Genomic DNA, 24,623 nt, shown 5'->3' on the forward strand with positions numbered 1-24,623 from the left:
ACTGCCCTGGCCCGAGATCTACCCTATCCACAAATATAAGTGAAATAGTCTGATGTCTCTGCAGTGTTTGGGGACATTTAAATATTGAACATAATTTAGTTTTTATCTGCCAAGGAAACTTTGGTAGAAAGGAAATCTGTCTGTCTATTTTTGCAAGAATTTATCATCTATTTATTATCTTTCCATCTATCTTCTGCAACATTTTAATTATAGGCATAGGGAATCTGTGCTCTCTCAGCTTCCTGAGCATCACAGACAGCACAAGGTTTTAACCAGTTCAGCATCAGGAGTAGTGTAGGGAACTCATACAAAGGTGTGAGTGCCCCTGGAGCTGGCAGTTCTTTCTGAACCCCCCCACCCCCTTCTCTGTAACTACAGGTAAATTCTTCTCAGGATGAGGAAATGTTTCCACTGTGCTGGTGAGAGCTCCTAGAGCTCAACATTGACCGTTTCAGAAATCAAGTTAAGAGCACTTGTTTCTCTTGCAGAAGACTCAGGTTTAGCTCCCAGATTCCACTTGACAGGTCACAACTGTAGCTGGAGAGCTTCTCCAGGTCCAAGCCCTGGCAGTCTGACAGCCAACTTATAAAATAAACACACAGATGCTTATATTATTTAAACTGCTTGACTACCATTGTCTAGATCTTACTCTTATATTCAGCCCATTTCTATTAATCTAGACTTTGCCACGTGGCTTGTGGCTTGCCATTACCTTTCATCTTCCTTGTCCTGGTGGCTGCTGGCAATGTCCCCTTCTACCTTCCTGTTCTCCCAATGCTTCTCTCTGTTAGTCCCACCTATACTCCCTCCTGGCTACTGGCCAATCAGTGTTTTATTTACCAATCAACCATCCACAGCACACAACCATCTGTAACCATTCCCAGAGGATCTAACATCCTCTTCCGACCCCCTTGGGCAATAGTGACACATGTAGTGCACACATTACACACACACACACACATTCATAAATGCAGACAAAACACACATACACACTAAGATAAATAAATCTAATTTTTTTAAGGCAGAATAATTCAGTCTGTTTAAGGAGATGACATGGCATGAGCTTTAGTGGGCTTCAGACAGGCTAGGTCTATTTGTGCCTATTGCTTTGACTCACTTTGCAGCTGTTTAAACATTTGACTTTATCTTATTTACATGTTGTCATGCACAGACTGGCAGGAGCCTGTTTAAGTACCATCAAGTTCAAAGTCGCATTGACTGGTTTCAGAGTCCAATGCAGAGTCAGGCTGTGAGCAGGGAGCACAGAGAGCAGGAGCCCATGTGAGAGGCACCTCAGCATCACTCAGTTTTCTCTCTGTTTTGTGGATCCCAGGAGACAGGGACTGTGACATTCTACAAAGCAGATGGTGCTGCAAACACAGCTGCAGCCTGGCCTGGGACACACCTGTGAGGTCCTATAGCGTTAGAGCACATGGTGGAACTTGTGAGATCTTACACAGATGAATTTTTCTGTTAACTGCTAATCAGGGCTAAATGTGTAAATATGTAATGTATTTCTTTGCAAATTTCTAAGTTCATATGAATGTTCATCTTAATATATTTAAAGTTTTTTATGTATTTATGCAAAATAAGCATACTTGTAAACACATATCAAATTCTTAGCCAGGAAGTGGGATCCAGGACAGGCATCAAAACTTCACAGAGAAACCCTGTCTCAAAAAAATCAAAACAAACAAATAAAAAAAGAAACAAAGAAAAAAAAGGAATTATCAAATTCTTTTAAAAGTAGGTGTGTACATTACTTTTGAAGATTTTCCTTCTTATTTAAAAAAACCAATTCTTTCTTTGTTTCTTTGTTTCTTTCTATCTATCTATCTATCTATCTATCTATCTATCTATCTATCTATCTATCTATCTATCTTATTTTGTTTTTTCACCTGGACCTCCATTTATAGACCAGGCTGGCCCTGAATTCACAGAGATCACTTGCATCTGCCTCCCAAGTGCTGGGATAAAAGGCATGGACTACCACACCAGTTGAAAAAAAATTCATAAATATGCAAACAAAATAAAACTGGAGAAAAAAGTAATGCAGCCTATAATACAATAATATTACTTCATCTCTAAGATGGCCCTCCAGCATAGTGAGGTCTTAACACTGTAACAGTGTGTGTGTGCTCTGCCATCTCTACTTTGGGATATTGAAAGAACTGTCATTCTTTTGCTTTATTTAACATTGGCCAATTAGAAGTCAAAGGTATCATCATCACCATCATCATCATCACCATAGTATAGATCATCATCACTACCATTCTGCTAATCATCAGCATCAGCAATAGCATTAGTTTAGGCAGCAGATGAAGAACTAGTAGGCAGAGTGGCAGGTGGACTGGTGGCAGTATTTGGCCAATGAGTGAGCTCTATGCCCCAAGCCTGTTAGGGTTCTGAGCACTGGTATTGCTTGTGTGAAGGTGAAGCTTCTTCAAACAGCAGAGAAACTCTCAGAGAGCCCTGTCCTGGGGGTTAAGGAGGTTCACATGTAGAAATTTCCCCTTTGAATTATAAATGTTAAAAGTGTTTTTAATATGAAATAAACCTCAGACTCTTTAAGATTCCAATTGAATCCTTAATTCATGGAGGTTTAGGCTTACTTTTAAATAAAATCTTTCAATAATTTTGACTTTACATTTTTTGTTTATAAATCACTATTTGTGTTAATATGAGGCAGCATTCCTCAAGTCCTTGACAGAAGACACAGTCTGTTGTCAGGAAAGTTCATGACCTTCAGTATGGAAAATTTGCCCTGAATCACCAATGCATCTGGCCAAGATGTGAATTCTAAATTGTCAACAAATTGATTTAACTATGTCTAATATGCAACCTTCAGGTCCCAGCCAGGGAAAGTTCTTTGGGAGCACAGTCAGTTAGGGCTCATCACTAAGTATTCATTCCTAGGAATACATAACACTTATCCCCATGCATTCTTGGTTGCTTAGGAGACACCCATGGACATCAACACCTGGATGAGCAACTACACTGGACAGTAAGGTTTCACCCTAGTGGGATTCTTCAGTCAGTCCAAATACCCTGTCCTGTGTGCTGTGGTCACATTTGTGGTTTTCCTGATGGCCTTGTTTGGGAATGCCCTCCTGATACTTCTGATAATCTCTGACACCCGCCTCCACACACCCATGTACTTTTTCATCAGCCAGTTGTCCCTCATGGACATGATGTACATTTCTGTCACTGTGCCCAAGATGCTCATGGACCAGGTTCTTGGGAGCCACAAGATCTCAGCTGCTGCCTGTGGGATACAGATGTTTCTTTATGGGACACTAGTAGGTTCAGAATTTTTCCTTTTGGCTGCCATGGCTTATGACCGCTATGTGGCCATCTGCCATCCACTCCGTTATCCTGTCCTCATGAACCGCAGAGTGTGTCTCCTCCTGATGTCTGTCTGTTGGTTCCTGGGATCCCTGGATGGCTTCCTGCTCACTCCTGTCACCATGACCTTCCCATTCTGTGGATCCCATGAGATCCATCACTTCTTCTGTGAGGTTCCTGCTGTGACAAAGCTCTCCTGCTCAGACACCTGGCTCTATGAGACCCTCATGTACCTGTGCTGTGTGCTCATGCTTCTCATCCCTGTGGTAGTCATTTCAAGCTCCTATTCATCCATCCTCCTCACTGTTCACAGGATGAACTCAGCAGAGGGCAGGAAAAAGGCCCTGGTCACCTGCTCCTCCCACATGACTGTGGTCATGCTCTTCTATGGTGCTGCTGTCTATACCTACATGCTCCCTGCCTCCTTCCACACCCCTGAGAAGACATTGTGGTGTCACCCTTCCATTGAACCCACTAATTTACAGTCTTAGGAATAAGAATGTCACAGAGGCCCTGAAGTAATTGTTGGGTGTGAAACCCCTCTTTCAAGAAACAGTAAAATAAGTAAATTGGAATGAATAGTTTCTTCTTGTCTTGACACATCTGTTGTTTTTGGTCTCATGCTGATGTTGTTGTAGGATACTTACATGCCTGGTAGTGTGTCGTTTTCTATCGGTCATGAAGGACCTTTATTTTATAGTAATATAGACTTTGTGCCTCTAGTTTGCTGAGACTTTAAAAAAATTTTTTTCCAGACAGGGTTTCTCTGTGTAGCTTTGGAGCCTATCCTGGAATTCACTCTGTAGACCAGGCTAATCTCAAACTCATAGAGATCTGCCTGCCTCTACCTCTGGAATGCTGGGATTAAAGGTGTGTACCACCACCACCCGTTTTGCTGAGATATTTTATCAGAAAGACATGCTGAGTCTGTGAAATGGGTTTCCTTTGTATATTGACATAATGGTAGGGGTTTCATTCCTTCCTTTTTTATGTGTATTGAACAAGCCAGAGTTCCTGAGTCATGTCCCAGTTTGTCATGGTGAGCAATGGGATATAAATATTATATGTTAGGAGTTGGCACAAATGTTTATCTTAGATGTTGTTCTACATTTTTTACTATGTTTATCCTCACTGTATGTGTCAGAATAGTATCAGCCTACTGTCAGTGTTTAGGAAGTATTCACCTTCCTTAATATTTGGAACAGTTGGAGAATTGTTATTACTCTTGTAACACTTGCTATAATTCAATTATTTAACCCTTTTTTTTGCTTTAAAACAAAGATTTATTTTTAAGGGTATGTGTGTTTGTGTCTTTGTGTATTTGTGTATATGTTTGTGTGTATCTATTTGTCTCTATTTTTATGTTTAAGTATGTGTAGTTTTGTATGTATCTATTTCTGTGTGTATACAAAGATGTGTTTCTTTGTGTATATATGTGTTAGTGTCTGTGTGTAGTTTTTTATGTGAGTGTGTATATATATGTGTGTTTGGTTATTTATATGTATTTTGTGTCTGTATGTGTATACATTTGTGTATGTGTGGTGTGAATGTGTTTAATGTGCTTGTGTGTGTAGTGTGTTTGTGTGTAGTGTGCATGTATATGTGTCTGTGTGTATGCTTTTGCTTATGTTTCTGTGTGTATGTGTGTTGTGTTTGTCTTTGTGTGAGTTTGTAAGTATGTATGTGTCTCTGATAGAGACTTAAACCTGAAATCATGTATAGGAAGGTAGATGGAGCCTTTTTCTAGAATTAGTACTCTTTGTGACTATTAATATCATGACAAACAGTTTAATATATATTTATATATAGTAATTTTATAAATTTTGAGATAATATTTATACCTTAAGAAGAGTTTTAAAGAGGCAAAATAAAATCAAAGGATTATGATATTAGGGACTATAGAATAGTCCCTTCATTTTGGCTTTACTTCTGTCCCATATCAGGTGACTCTACTGACATGAGACAGAGATTTTGATTTTCCCTGTCCTCACCCCTCCCGAACCCACCCCTACCTTCCTCCAAACCCCTCCCCTCCATTCCCATGTCCTCCAGGACCCATGAGATGGCTGTTTGGAACCTTGGGCTTACACAGGGACACTTTGCTCAGTCTGGAAGGAGGGGACAGGACCTGCCTCTACGGAATCCACCAGGTTTAATTCAGTATTTTTTTCTTTTGGTATTCAGTGTCTCTCTGCAGCTGTCATTCCTTTATCATTAGCATTTAGAAACTTTGAAGTTAGCAAAGCATTATGTAATCTGTTCCTGAGGGTCTTTATTATTCTTTCTGTTTATGAAGCATATCTTTTAGAGTTGGATTAGATCTTTCTATAACTGCTTGCCCTGTAGGATTGTGTGGTATAACTGTAATATACTTTATGTTGTAATATGCAGAAAACTGCTTCATTTTACTAGAGACATATGCGGAGCATTGTCAGCCTTAATGTGTACAGGTATCCCTATGATGGCCACAACGTCTAACAAATGTGTGATTAGAGAATCACCCTTTTCCGAACTCAAAGCAGTTGCCCATTGAAATCCTGAATATGCATATATGGAGTGACATACATATTTTAATTTTCTAAACACTGCAAAGTGAAACATGTCCATTTGCCAAATTTTATTTCTTTGAGAACCCTTTGGGTTACTTTCTGCAGGTAGTAGAGTTTGGTTATACAATGAACAAGTAGGACATTTCCTTGCCAAGTGATGGAAAAATCTTTTTTCAAACCTTTGCTATTGACATTCTGAGGTTTTAATGGCATTCTGAGGTTTCTAGCACATTTCCTACAAATAGTTTATCAATTTCATTATTATCTTGTGCTAGAGGAGATGGTAGACCTATATGGGATCTTATAAATGTTGTGCCTAAGGGATGATTTCTATTTCTGAATATTTCCTTTAACTGAATAAACAACAAAGTCAATTCTGTATCTCCTGGGATAAATTCAGAAGTTTCAATGTGTAAAACAACTTTTTCTACATATTGAGAGTCAGTAAACATATTAAGAGGTTCTGGAAATTCTAATAATACCATGAAAAGAACATATAATTCTGATTTTTGAACATAAAAGGGCTTTGAGCCACTTTAGTCATATTTTCTGATTTATAACCTGCCTTTCCTGATTTTTGCATCAGTATAATGCAGGGGCCCCAGAAATTGGTGTTCTTCATACAATGTGAGGAAGGATCTAGTTAGTTCTTTTTATAAACTGAATTCTCTTCCATTTGGGATATTTGTTGTTAATCTCTCCTCCCAAATTACTGCAAGTTCTTTGCCAATGTTCACTTTCTGCCCATAAACAGGAAATTTCGGCATTAGTAAAAGGTACTACAGTTTCTACTGGGTCAATTTCTGTTAATTCACAAAGTCTCAATTTTTCTTTCAGAATCAACTCAGAAACCATTTATACATATGTCTTTCATTTTTTTAAACTCTGTGTAAAAATGTCCATTCAAAGATATTTTCTTCTCTCTATATTAAAATTTCTTTAGGGAGATGCATAGAAGGTAAAATAACTAGAGTTCAATCAAGCTCTGGATCCAAATGATCCAAATGTGCCTCCTGTAATTTCTTTTCTACCAGAGCCAATTCTCTCTCTTCTTCAGATAGTAATTTTCTTGGACTATTTAAGTCTTTATTACCTTGTAAGGTTTGAAATAAATTACTCAGTTCTTGAGTTGTTAATTGAATTGTATTTCATAGCCAGTTAATGTCTTCCAGCAATTTACGAAAGTCATAAATAGTCTACAATTGATCTCTCCTGATTTGGACCATTTAGGGGTTGAATTTTTTGTAAGCCTATTTTATGTCCTAGGTAGATAATAGAATCTCCTCTTTGTGATTTTTCAGGAGCAATATGTAATCTGCAATAGGGCCAAATTTTCTTTACATCTTCAAACATTTTCTCTAAATATCTACATTTGAATCAGCTAGTAAGATTGTCCATATAATGGTAAATTAAAGAATGAGGAAATTGTACACAACATTTTCTCTAGATATCTACATTTGAATCAGCTAGTAAGATTTATCCATATAATGGTAAATTATAAAATGAGGAAACTGTACACAAATCATTTACAAAATAGTAGCACAGAATATGTCAGTTTAACATCACTTATGGGAGAACCTTCCATTGATATCTCTTAACAGGCTGAAAATTATTATAAGTTGGCACCAGGAAGGCAATTTTTTTTCTATCCTTTACTTGTAAAGGTATAGTGAATAAACAGTCATTTAAATCAATAATTATAACAGACCATCTTTTAGGTAATAGAGAAGGCAATGGAATTCCAGTCTATAAAGAGCCAATTGGCTAAATCACCTCATTAATACCTCTTAGATCTGTTACCATTCTCCATTTTCAGATTTCTTTTCAAACATAAATGTTGGAGAATTACAAGGACTGGTTGAATCTTCAATATGTTGAGCATTTAGCTGTTCCTGTACCAGCTGTTCTAAAGCCTGTAATTTTCTGATGTCAAAGGCCATTGTTCCACTCAGACAGGTTTGTCAATGAACCATTTTAAAGGTAGGGCTCTAGGTACCTTTTAAAGATTAACAGCTGTTGTACCCTGTGTTTGTACAACCTAAATAGTCAGTGACTTTTCTTTATAATACCTTTTAATATTTTCCAAAAAATATATGTTAGTTTATGGTTTGCTTCTGAGATTGGAGGAATGTTAATCTGGGTATTCCATTGCTGTAACAAATCATATCCCCTTAAATTCATTGCTATATTAGCCACATATGGCTTCAATTTTCCTCTCTGTCCTTCTGGTCCTATACATTAGATACATCTTGAGCTTTGTTTTACCTGAGAAAAAATTCCAGTTCCTAAAAGTTGAGTATTTACCTCCTGGAGAGGCCAATTTGGATTCCAATAGTCTAGTGCAATTGTTGTTACATCTGCCCCTGTGTCTACAAGACCTTCAATTACAATATCATTTATTTGTATTTTTTAGCTTTGGTCTTTAATCATTTATAGAAGTTTGGCAAAACATTTGCCTTATGGGTTCTTCTGAAATTTTTGTTTTACCTTTAAAACAGTTTTATCATCCAGAGCATTATTATTATTATTATTATTATTATTATTATTATTATTATTTTACAATAGTCATTAGGTTCTTCAGTTGCTCTTGGGAGGAGCTTCCCCCACTGTGACATGTAATGACTAAACCAAATTTGACATGGGGGTCTGCAAGAAGCCTCTTAAGGCATTTCCTGATGGCAAAGGAGTACTGTGTCTATCCTTTTTTGATCTGCATTCACTGGTCCATTGTTGGCTTTACCACACCTTCTGCATATTCCAGAAGGCAAAGTCCTTCTGTTTGGAATAGAAGAAACATTGTCTCTAGGAATTACTTGTCTAATCCCTTTCTAGGTGGCCTTGTTTACCACAATTAAAATACTCGGCATTTTGATTTTTCTTCAAGCCTTCTGAAATCACCTCTCCTATCCAAGCATCATCATGGTTATGAGAGTCAATATTGACTGTATCTCAGATACATCCCTCTATGGGTATGATCTTTCCTTTAAAAGTCTAATTACCCTTTTGCATTGTGAATTAGCATTTTCAAAAATCAAAGATTCAATTATTATTTGTCTGGCTTCTGAATTTGATATCATTCTGTTTACAGCTGAAGTCAATCTTTGTAAAAAATCAGTGAAGCTTCCTTTTGGGCCCTATATATATTTAGTAAATGACTCAGTTCTCTTTCCAACTTCTTCAATTCTGTCCTAAGCATTCAAAGCTGCGGCATGACATAGAGCCAGGTCATCATATAGAGACTGTCTTTGTCCATCAGCAAAATCACCCTCTTCAAGATGTTGGTTTCAGGAAATTTCAATAGCTCTAGCCCTAGTTCATTGTTCACTGGTCCGAGCTTCATCTTTCCACCAGGTCCTCCACTGTAACTGATAATAAGTTCCAATACTGCTGTAACCAAGTCATTCCAGTCTTATGGAACAATTGTGTTACAAGTTGATCACAAATTTAACATCTGCTTTACAAAAGGTGAATGCATGACATATGAGACTATTGCCTCCTTAAATTTCTTCAAATCTAACATTTCCACAGGAAACAGTCAACTCCTACATAGTCTTGGGGATATCTGTCATTTGGCAGTTGTTCCTATAAGGTGACTAGATAAATTGAAGTTGTTTTTGATAACATTAGGCTGTTCATTTCTAATTTTATAATGTAATAGTGAGGTTGGTTCTCTTTTAAATCCCTCTGTCTTTGTCTGAAAATCTCTACTGTCTGTTTTAGTATGTGTTCCTAAGGCTGGGAAATGTCAAAATGGCAACAGTTTCTCTAGTAACTTTTTCTAAGGACTGTATCTTAGCATTCATATTAGCCATCATAACAGTGTTTCCCATTTTTTAACATAGGGGGAAAACTCTCTTTTTTAAAACTACTTCCCCCCTTTATTAATTCCTAATTGTCTCACCAAATCTGATGATGATGGTGGTGAAATGTGAGGCTGGCTGCATCCATGTAGCAATCTGAGCAGAGGACACAGACAGTACACAGCCTAGTTGAGCACAGCTGCTACTGATTTCATGTGAGCAGCCTGAGGAGGGGATCCATGGAAAGCCCACAACCCATGGTGGGGCAGGAGCCAAAGAGCCAGGCATCTGTATGGGGGGAGACATAGAAGCAGCATGTATGACTAGAAGGATGTGAAAGCACAGAGCTGTCTAAAGGCTGGTGTTGAGGGGCTCACTCTGGTGGCGTTTGGACACCAAGTGTCTGTGGATTTTGAGGTGTGTGGAGATTGCTTCAGAGAGGCTGAGAAGATGGCTTAACAGGTAAAGAGCTTGCTGCAAATGCATGAGGACCAGAAGTTCTGACTCTCAGCCCTTGTGCAAATGCATGATGGACACTTTCTGAGTTTCTTTTCCTGTTGCTGTATAGAATACCCTGACAAAAGAATCCTGTGGCAGAAAGGGTTTGCTTTGGCTCACAGTTTCAGAGTGGATAAATTCCATCGCTGCAGGGACATCATGGTGGCCAGAGCATGAGGCTGGCCTGTCACATTGCATAAGCCTTCTGGAAAGAGTTCACATAGGAAGTGAGGCCAGGTTATCAAACCACATACCCTATCAGGGACATTTCACATTCAAACTACAACAGCATGGTGGCCCACCTGTAATCCTAGTGTCCAGGAGATAGAGACAGGGCCAAGAACAAGTTGGTTATTTAGACTAGCTTGATCATCAAGCTAGAGGTTCAAGTGAAAGACTGTACTTCAATATATGAGGGGAGAGCAACTGAGAAAGACACTTATGTCAACGTCTAGACACCAAATGAAGAAGCACACACCTACATATGTCCCCACATATATGTGCACCTCAATACATGCAAACACACACACACACACACACACACACACACACACACACCCCAGAACTAAAAATTGATCCACCATGTGACCAGCTATTCCATTTCTCAGTATTACATGGAGGATTCCTAGCCAGTGTATCACATAGGCGAGTGCATAACATTGTCTACTGTGGTGCTGTTTACAAAGGTTAAGTAGTTAGGGGCCAACATAGGTACCCAACAGAGGGATGGATAAAGCAAATGTGGTGGATACTCAATGTGATTTTTATTTCAGCCATAAATAGGAACAAATTTATGTTACTTGCAGAACAAATGGACTCAACTGGAGATACTCATATTAAGTGAATTAAGCCAGTCTCAGAAACACAAATATCACATGTTTTCAGTCATTTGTGGTCCCTGAATTATATGCAGACACATCAATCATGTGTGTACAGATGACATATAGGTAGAAGTGAAACTGTCCAGGGGACAGAGGGGACCTACAGGAGGGGAGTGGGTGTGGTCAGCAGACTTTTATGAACATTTTCAATTAATAAAGGAAGAAAATTGCTCAAATTTAATATTCTTCTGTCTTGCTTTGGTTTTGATTTTTGGAATCAAACCTTTCTGTGAATACCTGGAAATCCCTATGTAGACTATGCTGTCCTTAAATTAACAGATAATCACTGCCTCTGCCTCCTGAGTGTTGTGATTAATTGTGCCACATCTGGACGTTAATATAATATTCAGAGCTAAATTGTTTTTGTGTAATTTCATATAACTGAGAAAATAAAAATACCATTTCTGTAATATCAGAGGAAGTTGTATCATTGTTTGTTTAGTTATTATTCCTATCATTTCAGGTATTTATTTGTGACTTTTTTTTTTTCAAGACAGGGTTTCTCTGTGTAGCTTTGCGCCTTTTCCTGGAACTCACTTGGTAGTCCAGGCTGGCCTCGAACTCACAGAGATCTGCCTTCCTCTGCCTCCCGAGTGCTGGGATTAAAGTCGTGCACCTCCACTGCCCGGCTATTTGTGACTTTTCATCTGTCTGTAATGATTATCCTTTTTAGGTTTTTTCTGTGTCTTAATATTGTTTTTTATTTCTTATATTTACTTGTAAACTAGTTCTTACATACACACATTAACTTTAGTTATTACATTTATGGTAACATATTTTCATAATTCATATTTCCCTTTCATTTTTAAAAGATGACTTAAATGTTTGGTATTTTTATTTTGTAATGATAAATGTAGATTGATTTTCATTTTTTTGCTTTTGTCTTCTTCAGGAAACTTGAGTTTGAGTTTAAAGGTACACACTGCACTTCAATTTGGGATTTAACTTGCATCTGAGACCACACAGTAATATGATTTCATTGTAGCAATTGAAATTATTGCAAACTCATGTTTCAATAAAGGTTTTAGTGTATAACTTTCATGTTAATTTAATTTTCACATTGAAATACTAGTTAGCAAAACTCAAACCCTATAAAGCTTAGGTACACATGTAGAATGGACAGAAGCATATTCATAAAGAGCACATTTTTTTTTTTATTTCAAAGCTACAGCAGTTTAGATGGCATGCTGTATGCACTATGTTCAAACAGCACATAACTTTGTTCTTAATTATGGCTGAAAAAATTACATTGTGTATAGATCTAGTTTTCTACATTATGCATTGCCCTGAAGCTAAACATCAAGGATGGTCCCATAATGTACTAGCTGTTACCAGCACTGTGATCAACATTAGTACACACAAATCTCTGTGGTGTGATGACTTCAAGGCCTGCAGTTACGTTGCGAGAAGTGGTCACATGGGAGATCTGTTATAATTCTGTTCTTGTTTGTGTATGTGCAATATATGTATTATATGTTTGTTTGCATATATGTGGGTACACGTGTAGGTGTGGCTGTATGTGTACATGTGTTCCTGTGCATGTGTCTGGCAGAAGGTAACGGCAGGTATTTTTCTCAGTTAGTGTTTGAGAAATTCCACAGATGATATGAAATTGGGACAATGACAGATATGAATTCTTCACTGAATGGGTCCTCCCAGCCTTTCTAAAGCAGCCCAAAATTGCATGGCAAGCACGATTACCATCACAAGACCTAGGCAGGAAACCAGGAGAAACCAGAACATATGATGTTTCTAGATATCCAATTAAAGTCTACTAGAATTTCTTGATGGACTTACAATAGCCTCCATCTACTGGAATCCTTTGTCCTCCACTGCTAGATATGAGAGGGATGAACCCAGGATGGTGTGGGTGTAGAACTGATGGTATTTTCAGGTGAAGTTGTTAGATATAAGAAAGGAGAGGCTGTGGCTGCTTTAGGAAAGGAGCTGACATGTACTAACCCTTCAGAAATGAGGTTTGCTATGAGAAAAGACTTTGAGACAATGACTGGTTCTGGAGGTGGAAGTATTTCAAAGGAATATCACTTTAAAAATGGCATTTTTTTCTTTTTCTTTTTTTAAGATTTATTTATTATGTGTACAGAAGAGGGCGCCAGATCTCATTACAGATGGTTGTGAGCCACCATGTGGATGCTGGGAATTGAACTCAGGACCTCTGAAAGAACAGTCGGTGCTCTTAACCTCGGAGCCATCTCTCCAGCATTTTTTAAAAATTTTTTATTTTATTTTATTTTATTTTATTTTATTTTTTTTTTACTATTATGTGTTTTAATTTTATACATAAGCAACGGGTTCCCCTGTCCTCCCCCCTCCCGCTCCCACCCCAACCTTTCCCCCAGCCCTCCCCTCCATTCCCATGTCCTCCAGGACCAAGACACCCCTGGGGACTCATTTAAACCTGGTGGATTCAGTACAGGCAGATCCAGTCCCTTCCTTCCAGGCTGAGCATGTGTCCTTGTGTAAGCTCAAGGTTCCAAACAGCCAGCTCATGCACCAAGGACAGGTCCCGGAGGGCCTGATCTGACCTAGTCTGGTGATCAGATGACTAAACACCCTAGCAGTCGTCTTGGAACTCTCATCCAATAACTGATGGAAGTGGATGCAGAGATCCTCAGCCAGGCCCCAGGTGGAGCTCCAGGTGTCCAACTGTCGAGAAGGAGGAGGGACTGCAAGAGCATGAATTGTTGAATCCAAGATTGCAAAAAGCACAGGGACAAATAGCCAATCGAATGGAAGCACATGAATTATGAACCAACGGCTGTGGAGCCCCCAGCTGGATCAGACCCTCTGGATAAGTGAGACAATTTAATAGCTTGATCTGTTTGGGAGGCTCCCAGGCTGTGGGATCGGGACCTGTCCTTGGTGCATGAGCTGGCTATTTGGAACCTTGGGCTTACACAGGGACACATGCTCAGCCTGGAAGGAGGGGACTGGACCTGCCTGTACTGAATCCACCAGGTTTAAATGAGTCCCCAGGGGTGTCTTGGTCCTGGAGGACATGGGGATGGAGGGGAGGGGCTGGGGGGAAGGTGGGAGTAGGGGCAGGAAGGAGGAGGACAGGGGAACCCATGGCTGATGTATAAAATTAAAACACTTAATAATAATAAAAAAATTAAAATTAAAAAATGACATTTCCTTTTCTGATGGTGAAATAAAAAATTGACTTCTGGTTGGGGATTTAGCTCAGTGGTAGAGCGCTTGCCTAGCAAGTGCAAGGCCCTCGGTTTGGTCCTCGGTTCAAAAAAAAAAAGTAAAAAATAATTGACTTATGTCCACAATAACCTATGGAATTCCAGTTTCCCATGAATTTGGCTTCTTCTTTCTATCCTTATCCCCAATAATATTTGGTACATGGCAGAGAAGAAACATATTGGAAGATTTGTTGAAAGATGATTTTAAAGCTGGGCAGTGGTGGTGCACGCCTTTAATCCCAGCACTTGGAAGGCAGAGGCAGATGGATCTCTGTGAGTTCGAGGCCAGCCTGGTCTACAAAGTGAGTTCCAGGAAAGGCGCAAAAGCTACACAGAAAAACCCTGTCTTGAAAAACCAAAAAAAAAAAAAAAAAAAAAAAAAAAAAAAAAGATTTTAAGTTTCATCATTTCTCTCATTTGCCTTATTTACTTTATTTACTATATTCTTGATAATTTAACTAGAGGTATAACATTCCTGTAACAGGTCACATGTAAATATTGTGTCAGATACAGAGAGTGGGGAAAAAGCAGTCCCAGATCAGAATGGCTGCAGCAGCTACCTCTCTCTCCTAAAGACTTCTACCCTGATTGTCCTGACTCCTGGAACATAAGAGAACACATGGCCTCTTCATGCTCTGAATGTAAAGCTTGGTCAACAGAGGACACCACATTGAAGTTCCCAGAGGACAAAACCATGGACTTGTTAAGATTAAGAAAACCAACCAAACAAAAACCAAACAGATAACAATGAACTCTTTAGTGGGGCCCACTACCCAGCTACCAGATAAATCACACAAAGAGGCATATTCTTAATTATAAATGCCCAGCCTTAGCTTGGCTTGTTTCTTGCCAGCTTTTCTTAATCTTAAATTATACCATCAACATTTTACCTCTGGACCTTTCCCATTCTCTTACTTCTGTTAATCTTACCTTATTCCTACTCCATGGCTGGCTGTGTAGCTGGGTGACTGGTCCCTGAGGTCCTCTTCCTTCCTCTCTTACTCCTTCCTCTTCCTCCCAGATCTCTCCTTCCATATATTCCCTGTGCCTGGAGACACACGAATCCTCTCTCCTGCCTCACTCTTGGCCATTCTGCTCTTTATTAGACCAGCAGGTGTTTTAGACAGGCACAGCAACACTGCTTCACAGAGTTAAACAAATATAACATAAACAGAACTAGCACACCTTAAAATAATATTCCCCAAACAAATAAACAAAAACAAAAATAAATTCTGCAAGATTGGCCAATTGACTAATACTCCTGTGGAGTTCTTATGGAGTGTTAGAACATGAAGGTACAAAGCAAAATGACCCCAAGTGTCCAGAGCATCCATAGGAGCCATTCATTGCCAGTTTCTGTTTCTGAGCCAGCATCCCTGTGCCTATCAGGTGAAATCTTCTGGAATGTATTGGTTATCAGAATGGCTTACTCAAATTAGAAGCTTTCCATGTCACCAGACAGCATCAGAGAATCATAGCACAGATTTTCCCACTTTGCTACAACCTGAACTTCTGATATGTCTACAAGTATAGTTGAAAAATGCCTTGAGTTATGACTTCTGACTTGTGTGTGCTTTCTAACTTTCCATGAAACTTTGGAACATGTCATTGGTGACAACCCGAGTTCATGTTCCTGGGCCATGGTCACTCACATTATAACTCATTCCCTTGAAGTGAGAGCTATGTTTGTTTTTGCAGCATACATGAGTACATTTATATGGTAATACAGCTATGCTGACAATTAGAAATACTCTGGGACACTTGTACTATCCAGATTTTAATTTCTTTGGAACACTATATTTATTATACCACACAAAGGAGCCGAGGGATAAAACTGTATCTTTCTCTTTATTTTTATCATATTTGAAATATACATACATTATAAAGAAACACACAGAATTAATCCAATATGCCATTTATCTCCATTCACTTCTTGTAAACCACTCTTCTTCCAATTTACTCTATCTTTTATCAGTTGAACATCTCAGGACCATTTATTTCTCAATATGATATACCTTTGGAATGATAAGACTGTTGTCACACAAAATTAAACAGCCACTATCAATTCATAAAATGTAACATTGAAAGGATGAGAATGAAGATGTTAAATGTACAAGAAATATATCAATGAAAAAACTTCAGAATACAAAAAAATTCTTCAAAAGGGAAGACTATGCAATCATACATCAGCATGAGACCTAGATCAAAAGATATGCAGAGACAAGGAGAAGAAACTGTTCATTCCAAATTACTTACTTTATTGTTTCTTGAAAAGGGGTTCCAAACCCAACAGTTTCTTCAGAGCCTCTGTGACATTCTTATTCCTAAGACTGTAGATCAGTGGGTTCAACAGAGGGGTGAGTATTGTGTAAAACACAGACACCACCATGTCCTTCTCAGGGGTGTGGAAGGAGGCAGGGAGCATGTAGGTATAGACAGCAGCACCATAGAAGAGCATGACCACAGTCATGTGGGAGGAGCAGGTGGCCAGGGCCTTCTTCCTGCCCTCTGCTGAGTTCATCCTGTGAACAGTGAGGAGGATGGATGAATAGGAGCTTGAAATGACTGTCACAGGGATGAGAAGCATGAGCACACAGCACAGGTACATGAGGGTCTCATAGAGCTGGGTGTCTGAGCAGGAGAGCTTTGTCACAGCAGGAACCTCACAGAAGAAGTGATGGATCTCATGGGATCCACAGAATGGGAAGGTCATGGTGACAGGAGTGAGCATGAAGCCATCCAGGGATCCCAGGAACCAACAGACAGACATCAGGAGGAGACACACTCTGTGGTTCATGAGGACAGGATAACGGAGTGGATGGCAGATGGCCACATAGCGGTCATAAGCCATGGCGGCCAAAAGGAAAAATTCTGAACCTACTAGTGTCAGGTACAGGAACATCTGTAACCCACAGGCAGCAGCTGAGATCTTGTGGCTTCCAAGGACCTGGTCCATGAGCATCTTGGGCACAGTGACAGAAATGTACATCATATCCATGAGGGACAACTGGCTGATGAAAAAGTACATGGGTGTGTGGAGGCGGGTGTCAGAGTGTATCAGAAGGATCAAGAGGGCATTTCCAAACAAGGCCATCAGGAAAATCACGAATATGACCACAGCAAGGAGGGCAGGGTGTTTCGACTGACTGAAGAATCCAACCAGGGTGAAATCTGACTGTCCAGTGTAGTTGCTCATCCAGATAATGACGTCCATAAGTGTCTCCTAGGCAACCAAGAATTGTTTGGGTTTTAGTGGCTGCTTACTGATATATGCACAAGCCTAGTGTACTGAGAAAGTGCCCTTGGCCTATAGATATGAGAATGATAAGCTACATATTTTAAGCCATTTAAAAAAGCAAGAATTCACACCTGTGTTTATAGCCATTACAACTCAGACAAAAGCTACCATGGTTCATGGTCATGATTTTTCCTGATGAAAAATACTGTCCTATATCAAAAAGTTCTTGAAAATTTCAGGGTAATTTTTTTGCTACTAACAAAAATAGTGAATCACTGACCAAAACAAACAAGCAAACCAATTAAAATTAAAAGCAAATAGGCAAACACATTAAGAAAGTTAATGAATAAATTTATTCTTAAGAATTATTTTGAATTTGCTTTTAATATTAACACATTATGAGATGCACTCTCCATTTTCATATTCATTGAATAATATGGATTTTAAAATAATATGGTAAGAGATTGTGTTTGAAAATGCATAGTCTCCATTTAATATTGAAGTAGAAATTTCTTACATATGTTTGTTTTGCTAGATAAATGTTCTTTCAGTATACACTCACATAAACATAGTCATATGGAAATATAGATAGAGTAATACATAGAACATGCTTGCTCATCTAATGCTGGTTAGACTGAGATAATGGGAAGTCTCACTCTTTTCTGGTCTCTGCCTCTCCAAAATCATTTCCTCACAGGGTCCACCATTGGCTCTAACTTCAGCAGGAGGCAGAGGATTCAGCAGTCACTGCTGGTTGCCAGGCCAGGCTGTGACAGCAGCATCTCTATGGACTGTCAGCCACTTCTTCATGGAGTCTGAGAAGTAGAGAGAAGACAACCATGACATGTCCCTGATAGTCCCCTGCTCCGTGCTCACAGCCTGCCTCTATGTTTGATGCAAATGTGTATGTATGTATGTGTGTTTGTGTGTATGTCTGTATGTGTGTTTGTGTATGTATGTATTTTTGTCTGTCTGTCTGTATGTATGTAAGGACATACATATTCAAGGACAAATTAATTTTGATTGTACTAAACAAGGTTAGTGTTCATCTGTGTTGGGAAAATAGCACATATATGAGTTAAATGTGAAGGTTTAAACAGGTACAACAGAGTGAGAAATGGTAGCAGACAGAAGGTAGCCAGCCTTTCCGACCAGGCTCAGAATGCCTCTTCCACAGATGCTTCTCAAAGAGAGAAGATTTTTTAAGTTTTTTTTTTTTTTTTTTTTAATTTCTGCATTTTGCTAGCCTTTAGCAATAGAAAGGAAATAAAATCTTTCTGATATGTTAGCCATAATTAAAGGGAGGGGCTGCTGACACAAAAATCACAAGTCTCAAGATCATTTTAATCTCTATCAAGATTCTAAAAACAAAAACACAAAACATACCAGGAAATGAAGTCCTTAAAGGGCCATGTTCTGTCAAGCTACTGATGGAGCAGAGAACATTGCCACGTTCTTGATGCTTTCATATAAAACCAGGAAAACCTGAGTCCTCTGGTTGGAGATGGACAGAGGTACAGACAGACAAATAGACTGAGGGACAGGAAGACAAATGATGGATTTCCATTTTAAGAAGGCTTATTCATGAAAGTGTACTTACACATGTTCTAAAACTTAAGCTTTCCTCATTCTCCTTAGGGTGACCTACTGACTTAATTCATATTTGTGGACATAGTGAGGAAGGATAAGCGAGTCTGCCACAGTGTATGAGAATCCCTAACCAGTGTTTGCTGGGTGAGTGGAGGTCAGGAGGCAGGTGAGGGGCAGGAGGTGTGGTGGGAAGGTGGTGCACTATGTTAAGTGGGGAACACTGACATCAAGGCACCCAGAGAGAAGTGAGATCAGGAAGGTGATGTCCACACAAGGCACAGGACCAGCAGCTGGCTTGCCCTTACAATTCTGTGTGTTTGATTTCATGTGAACAGCTTGGTGCATGTTAACACTGGCTATTACTCACGGTGAACCCAGAGAAATGACAAAGCATCTTCCCAAGCCATCAGCATCCCTGAAACACCCTGTGCTTCCATAGGAATCACCATGTTTTCTTCCTTACAGTGGAGAAGCTCAGGGTCTGCCTCACATCACACAGTAATCCACAGTATGAATGCTTAACCTATGTTTAGGCACAGAGTGGATACCTTCCTGGGTTCTATGTGAAACACCATTTCCCCAGGAATATATTGCTTCTGTTTAGACCACCTACAGAATGTTTTATATGATGAGACATAAATAAAGTTAAGAATTTTTGACATTATTTAATGCCCAATTATTACCCACAATTAAAGTTAAATCAACAAAAAAGAAAATTTTGGAACACTAATGGATTATAATATGAACACCAAAAATACAGAAGGGAGGGTGGGGTGTTGGCAGATGCCTACTACAATCTTGTCATTTGTGATACTGGGGTAGGTGGTCAGCAATGTAATCAAGGCAAGTTTTATTTGTGTGTGTGTGTGTGTGTGTGTGTGTGTGTGTGTGTGTGTGTGTGTGTAACATATATTCCTTCATTGATAACTTAGAAAAAAAATCTCAGTAAGAATTGGTAAAGTGAAGCTTTAGGAAGATGCTGGGCGTGGTAGTGCACTCCTTTGTCTCAGCACTAGGGAGGTAGAGGCATGAAGATCTCTCAGTTCAAGGGCAGACTAGTCTACAAACCAAGTTCTGGACAGCCAGGGTCCAAAGGAAAACCCTGTCTCAGAACACCAAAAATGAGAGAAAAAGAAGGCAGAATTTTTTCCTCCATGTAAAAATAGGGAAAAATGATAAAACGAACCTCTTGAAGAACAAACAGTCTGTCTAGGGACAATCTTCTCCTGTTGGGTCGACTCACCATCAGATGCAGCTGCAGCCTGGGTCATATGGGCCAAGGGACAGCAGCTGGTTAAGTGCAGAAGGAAAAGGAGGCAAGTGACATCATTGCTGGCTGGACCCTGCTCATTCCTGGATAAAGATTGTGTTAATAACTCCCCTGTGGGACTTTAAAGAAGAAATTAACTAAATGAGCCAGGGATGGTGATAGAAACCTCTGCTACAGGCTCATTTACCCTTCAGTTTTGTTAAAGTGGAAAGTCAAAGCCAGTATTAACAATAGCCTGGTCTATCATCATCATAAAGAGTAATCTGCTCCATATGAGTTAATTATGATATGTTCAGGCCCTTGTGCACTATGCAGAATTCTATTCCCTCCCATTCTCTTTCTGTCTGTCTGTCTCTGTTCCTGTCCCTCTCTGTTCACATAAACTGTCAGTAGTTTTTGTGACCTGTTATCTTTATAAGTGTGGAGTCCAAAGCTTGGGGTTGAGTTCCCCTTACTAGTATGTTGCAGAACAACCCAAAAGCCCCATCCCTCATGGGCCATCTTGCCTTCTCCCCATCACGTCATGGCTGTGTTCTGCTGTCAGTCAGAAGCCATGTTCATTGGAACTGCATTCTGTTCAAATATTCAGTTCGGTTTGTTTTGCTTTAAATAGTGACCTGAAAATTATAGAATGACTACAAATACAAACGGCTTAGATGAAAATGAATCCACCACTCTCCCTTAAACTGCACACATCTGTGGAGTGTAAACTGTGTAGTTGACAATGCACAACAGGGAAGAAGATGGATCCACCTCAGCACTCTTGATCTTGCAGCCAAATTGCACTGTACTTGTTCTGAGTGCTGAAGGTTTCTGATCATGTTCTCATGTCATGATAGTGTTCTCATTCCATCCTCTGGTCACACAGTGTCCTCTGCTCATCAGGCCACACTCCTGAGCTCAGCCCTCCCATGTTCACAGGGCTTTAACCTGCAGATGGAGCAGGGTCCTGACTCCTTCCACACTTGGTTTGAGTGCAGGCCCTGAGTGAACTCTGGCAGGGAAGGGGAAAGAAAAGGGGTGTTTCCCTGTTGCTGCCTGTCTGGGCTGTCTGTATCAACTGTGGGTGACAGATGCTCTGTGGGAATCCAGGATATGTCCAGCCCCCAAGGTAGCTGACGCATCACTGTTAGGACACCGATGTCTTAGGTGTGCATGGTGTCAGGGCATGGCCACCAGTAGATTAGAGAGTCAAGCATCTAATGCACATCGAGGGGCACATGCAGCTACCAAAGCTACAACATTCCTCCTCAATGTCACCTGCCTGCCCTATGGATCATTGCTCCTGTATGACCAAGGTCCTGTGTGAATTTGTCCATCATGAAATATGAAGGCTTTTTAAAGTCCTGGAAACTGATTCATGAGGACTTTGGTGGAGAGAGAAAATAAAAATACCAGTGTCCTCAAACAATTAAATCCTATGTAATTAAAAGTTATGAACCCATGCCATACAGTAGATGTGTCATAAAATACAACAAAAACAGTTCGTGGAAATGAGGGAAGCTTAGGCACAGTGGGATCTGAGGACAAATACACAGAACTGACTATTGTTCCTAGTGATGCCCTGGCAGTGTGAAACGTGCTGTCCCTGTCTGTGCATCTCACCTACCTCCTTCTGAAGAGAGTTTGCTAGGAAGTCTTTCTTCCTTCATGTTCAAAGTGTTGTAAGGATCTCAGGGCTTTAGTGAGGCTCACCTGTGTCACATTATTGTATATCAGGTGTGGGTTCAGGAGGGTCCACAGAAAGAAGACACACAGAGACAGATGAAGTTTTAGCATTTTCCAGCTGCAGGGTGATCAGGCTCTGGCTAACTCTGTTTGTTAGCAAAGGACTTTTTTGTTTGTTTGTTTGTTTTTCTGTGTAATATCCATCTTTTGGTGGCTTATTTTTATATTACCTTTACTATCTCTTAATTTTTATTAAGAGATTTTCATTCATTTTACATACCAACCACATGTTCCCCTGTCCTCCCTTCTCCCGCCCCCGCCAGTCTTCCCTCTCAACACACCTTCCTACCTCCTCCAAGGCAAGGTTTCCCATGGGGAGTCAGCAGAGCCTGGTACATTCAACTGAGGCAGATCCAAGCCCCTCCTCCCTGCACCAAGGATGCACAAAGTGTGTCACCATATGCACTAGGCTCCAAAAATCCAGCTCATGCACTGGGGACAGGTCCCAATCCCACTGCCTGGGACCCCCCTAAACAGTTCATGCTAAAAAACTGTCTGGCTTATCCAGAGAGCCTAGTCCATTACCAAGGGGGTTCTACATCTATTGGTCCACAGTTCATGTGTTTCCACTAATTTGGCTAGTTATCTCTGTACTTTTTCTCATCATAGTCTCGATGTTGCTTGTTCATAGCATCCCTCCTCTCTCTCATTGATTGGACTCCTGGAGCTTGGCCTGGAATCCAAACTTGGATATCTTCATCTGCTTCCTTCAGTCACTGGATGAGGGCTCTATGATGACAGGGTATTCAGTCATCTGATCACCAGAATAGGCCAATCCTGGCACCTTCGTGACTATTGCCGGTAGTCTATGGTGGGGTCATGCTTGTGGATTTGTGGGAACTTCCCTAGCACTCTGTTTCTCCCTATTCCCATGATGTCTTCATTTATCATGGTATCCCATTCATTGCTTTTCCACTCTTATTTTGTTCCATGTTGAACTTCCCATTCTCCTGTGTTCTCATCCTCAGTCCTTTGCCCCTATTACCCACCACTCACCCCCAGTTTGCTCACGTAGATCTCATCTATCTCTCTTTAACTGGGCGATTCATGAGTCCTTCCTAGGGTCCTGCTTACTAGCTAGCCTCTCTGGAGCAGTGGGTTGCAGTCTGGTTATCCTTTGCTTTACATCTGGTATTCACTTATGAATGAGTACATACCATGTTTGTCCTCACTCTGGGTTACCTCACTCTGGATGATATTTTCTAGTTCCATCCATTTGCCTGCAAATTTCATGATGTCATTGTTTTTCTCTGCTGAGTGTATATGTACCACATTTTCTTTATCCATTCTTCAGTTGAGGGGCATCTAAGTAGTTTCCAAGTTCTGGTAAGATTGAGCACTCCTTGGGTATATTCCCAAGAGTGGTATAGCTGAGTCTTGAGGAAGATTGATTCCTAATTTTCTGAGAAACCACCATACTGATTTCCAAAGTAGCTGTACAAGTTTGCATTCCCACCAACAGTGTAGGAGTGTTCCCCTTGCTCCACATCCTCTCCAACACAAGCTGTCTTCAGTGTTTTTGATGGTAGCCATTCTGACAGGTGTAAGATGGTATCTCAGAGTCATTTTGATTTGCATTTCTATGATAACTAAGGATATTGAGCAATTCCTTAAATGCCTTTCAGCCATTTGAGATTCTTCTGTTGAGAATTCTCTGTTTAGCTTTGTAGCCCATTTTAAAAATTGGATTGTTAGGTATTTTGATGTCTAGTTTCTTGAGTTCTTTATATATTCTGGAGACCATCCTTTGGTCAGATGTGGGGTTGGTGAATATCTTTTCCCATTCTGTAGGCTGTCATTTGTCTTATTGACTGTGCCCTTTGCCCTAAAAAATGCTTCTCAGTTTCAAGAGGTCCCATTTATTGATTGTTTCTTTCAGTGACTGTGCAACTGGTGTTATATTCACAAAGTAATCTCTGGTGCCAATGCATTCAAGACTACTTCCTACTTTCTCTTCTATCAGGTTCAGTGTAACTGGATTTATGTTGAGGTCTTGATCCATTTTTGTACTTGGCAATAGATAAGGGTCTATTTGCAATCTTCTACATGCTGACATCCAGCTATGCCATTTGTTGAAGATTCTTTTTTCCATGGTACAGTTTTGGCTTCTTTTTCAAAAAATCAGATGTTCATATGTGTGTGAATTAATGTCAGGGTCTTCAATTCAATTCCATTGGTCCACATGTTGGTTTCTATGCCAGTACCAAGCTGTTTTTATTACTGTAGTTCTATAGTAGAGCTTGAAGTCAGGGATTATGTTGCTTCTAGAGGTTGCATCATTACACCAGATTCTTTTAGCTCTCCTGGGTTTTTGTTTTTTCTATATGAAGTTGAGTATTGTTCTTTCCAAGTCTGTGAAGAATTGTGTTGGGATTTTGATGGGGATTGCATTGAATCTGTAGATTGATTTTGGTAAGATTGCCATTTTTACTATGTTAATCCTACCTATCCATGAGCATGGGAGATCTTTCTCTTTTCTGATATCTTCTTCAATTTCTTTCTTCAGAGACTT

General features: G+C 39.8%; 2 protein-coding genes across 2 annotated transcripts; one reads left to right on the top strand and one right to left on the bottom strand.

Annotated features, from left to right (window-relative positions):
* Positions 1 to 3,086: 3,086 nt before the first annotated feature.
* On the top strand, positions 3,087 to 3,836 carry LOC118589922 (olfactory receptor 2T5-like). Its single transcript, XM_036197622.1, has one exon. The coding sequence runs from the start codon at positions 3,087 to 3,089 to the stop codon at positions 3,834 to 3,836; it is 750 nt and encodes a 249-aa protein (XP_036053515.1).
* Positions 3,837 to 16,542: 12,706 nt separating this feature from the next.
* LOC118589862 (olfactory receptor 2T29-like) lies at positions 16,543 to 17,499 on the bottom strand. The gene has a single exon (XM_036197511.1). It carries the CDS (start codon positions 17,497 to 17,499, stop codon positions 16,543 to 16,545), a length of 957 nt encoding a protein of 318 aa, XP_036053404.1.
* Between the last annotated feature and the right edge of the window lie 7,124 nt (positions 17,500 to 24,623).

Source organism: Onychomys torridus, chromosome 8, assembly GCF_903995425.1.
Source record: "Onychomys torridus chromosome 8, mOncTor1.1, whole genome shotgun sequence".
Classification (NCBI taxonomy): domain Eukaryota; kingdom Metazoa; phylum Chordata; class Mammalia; order Rodentia; family Cricetidae; genus Onychomys; species Onychomys torridus.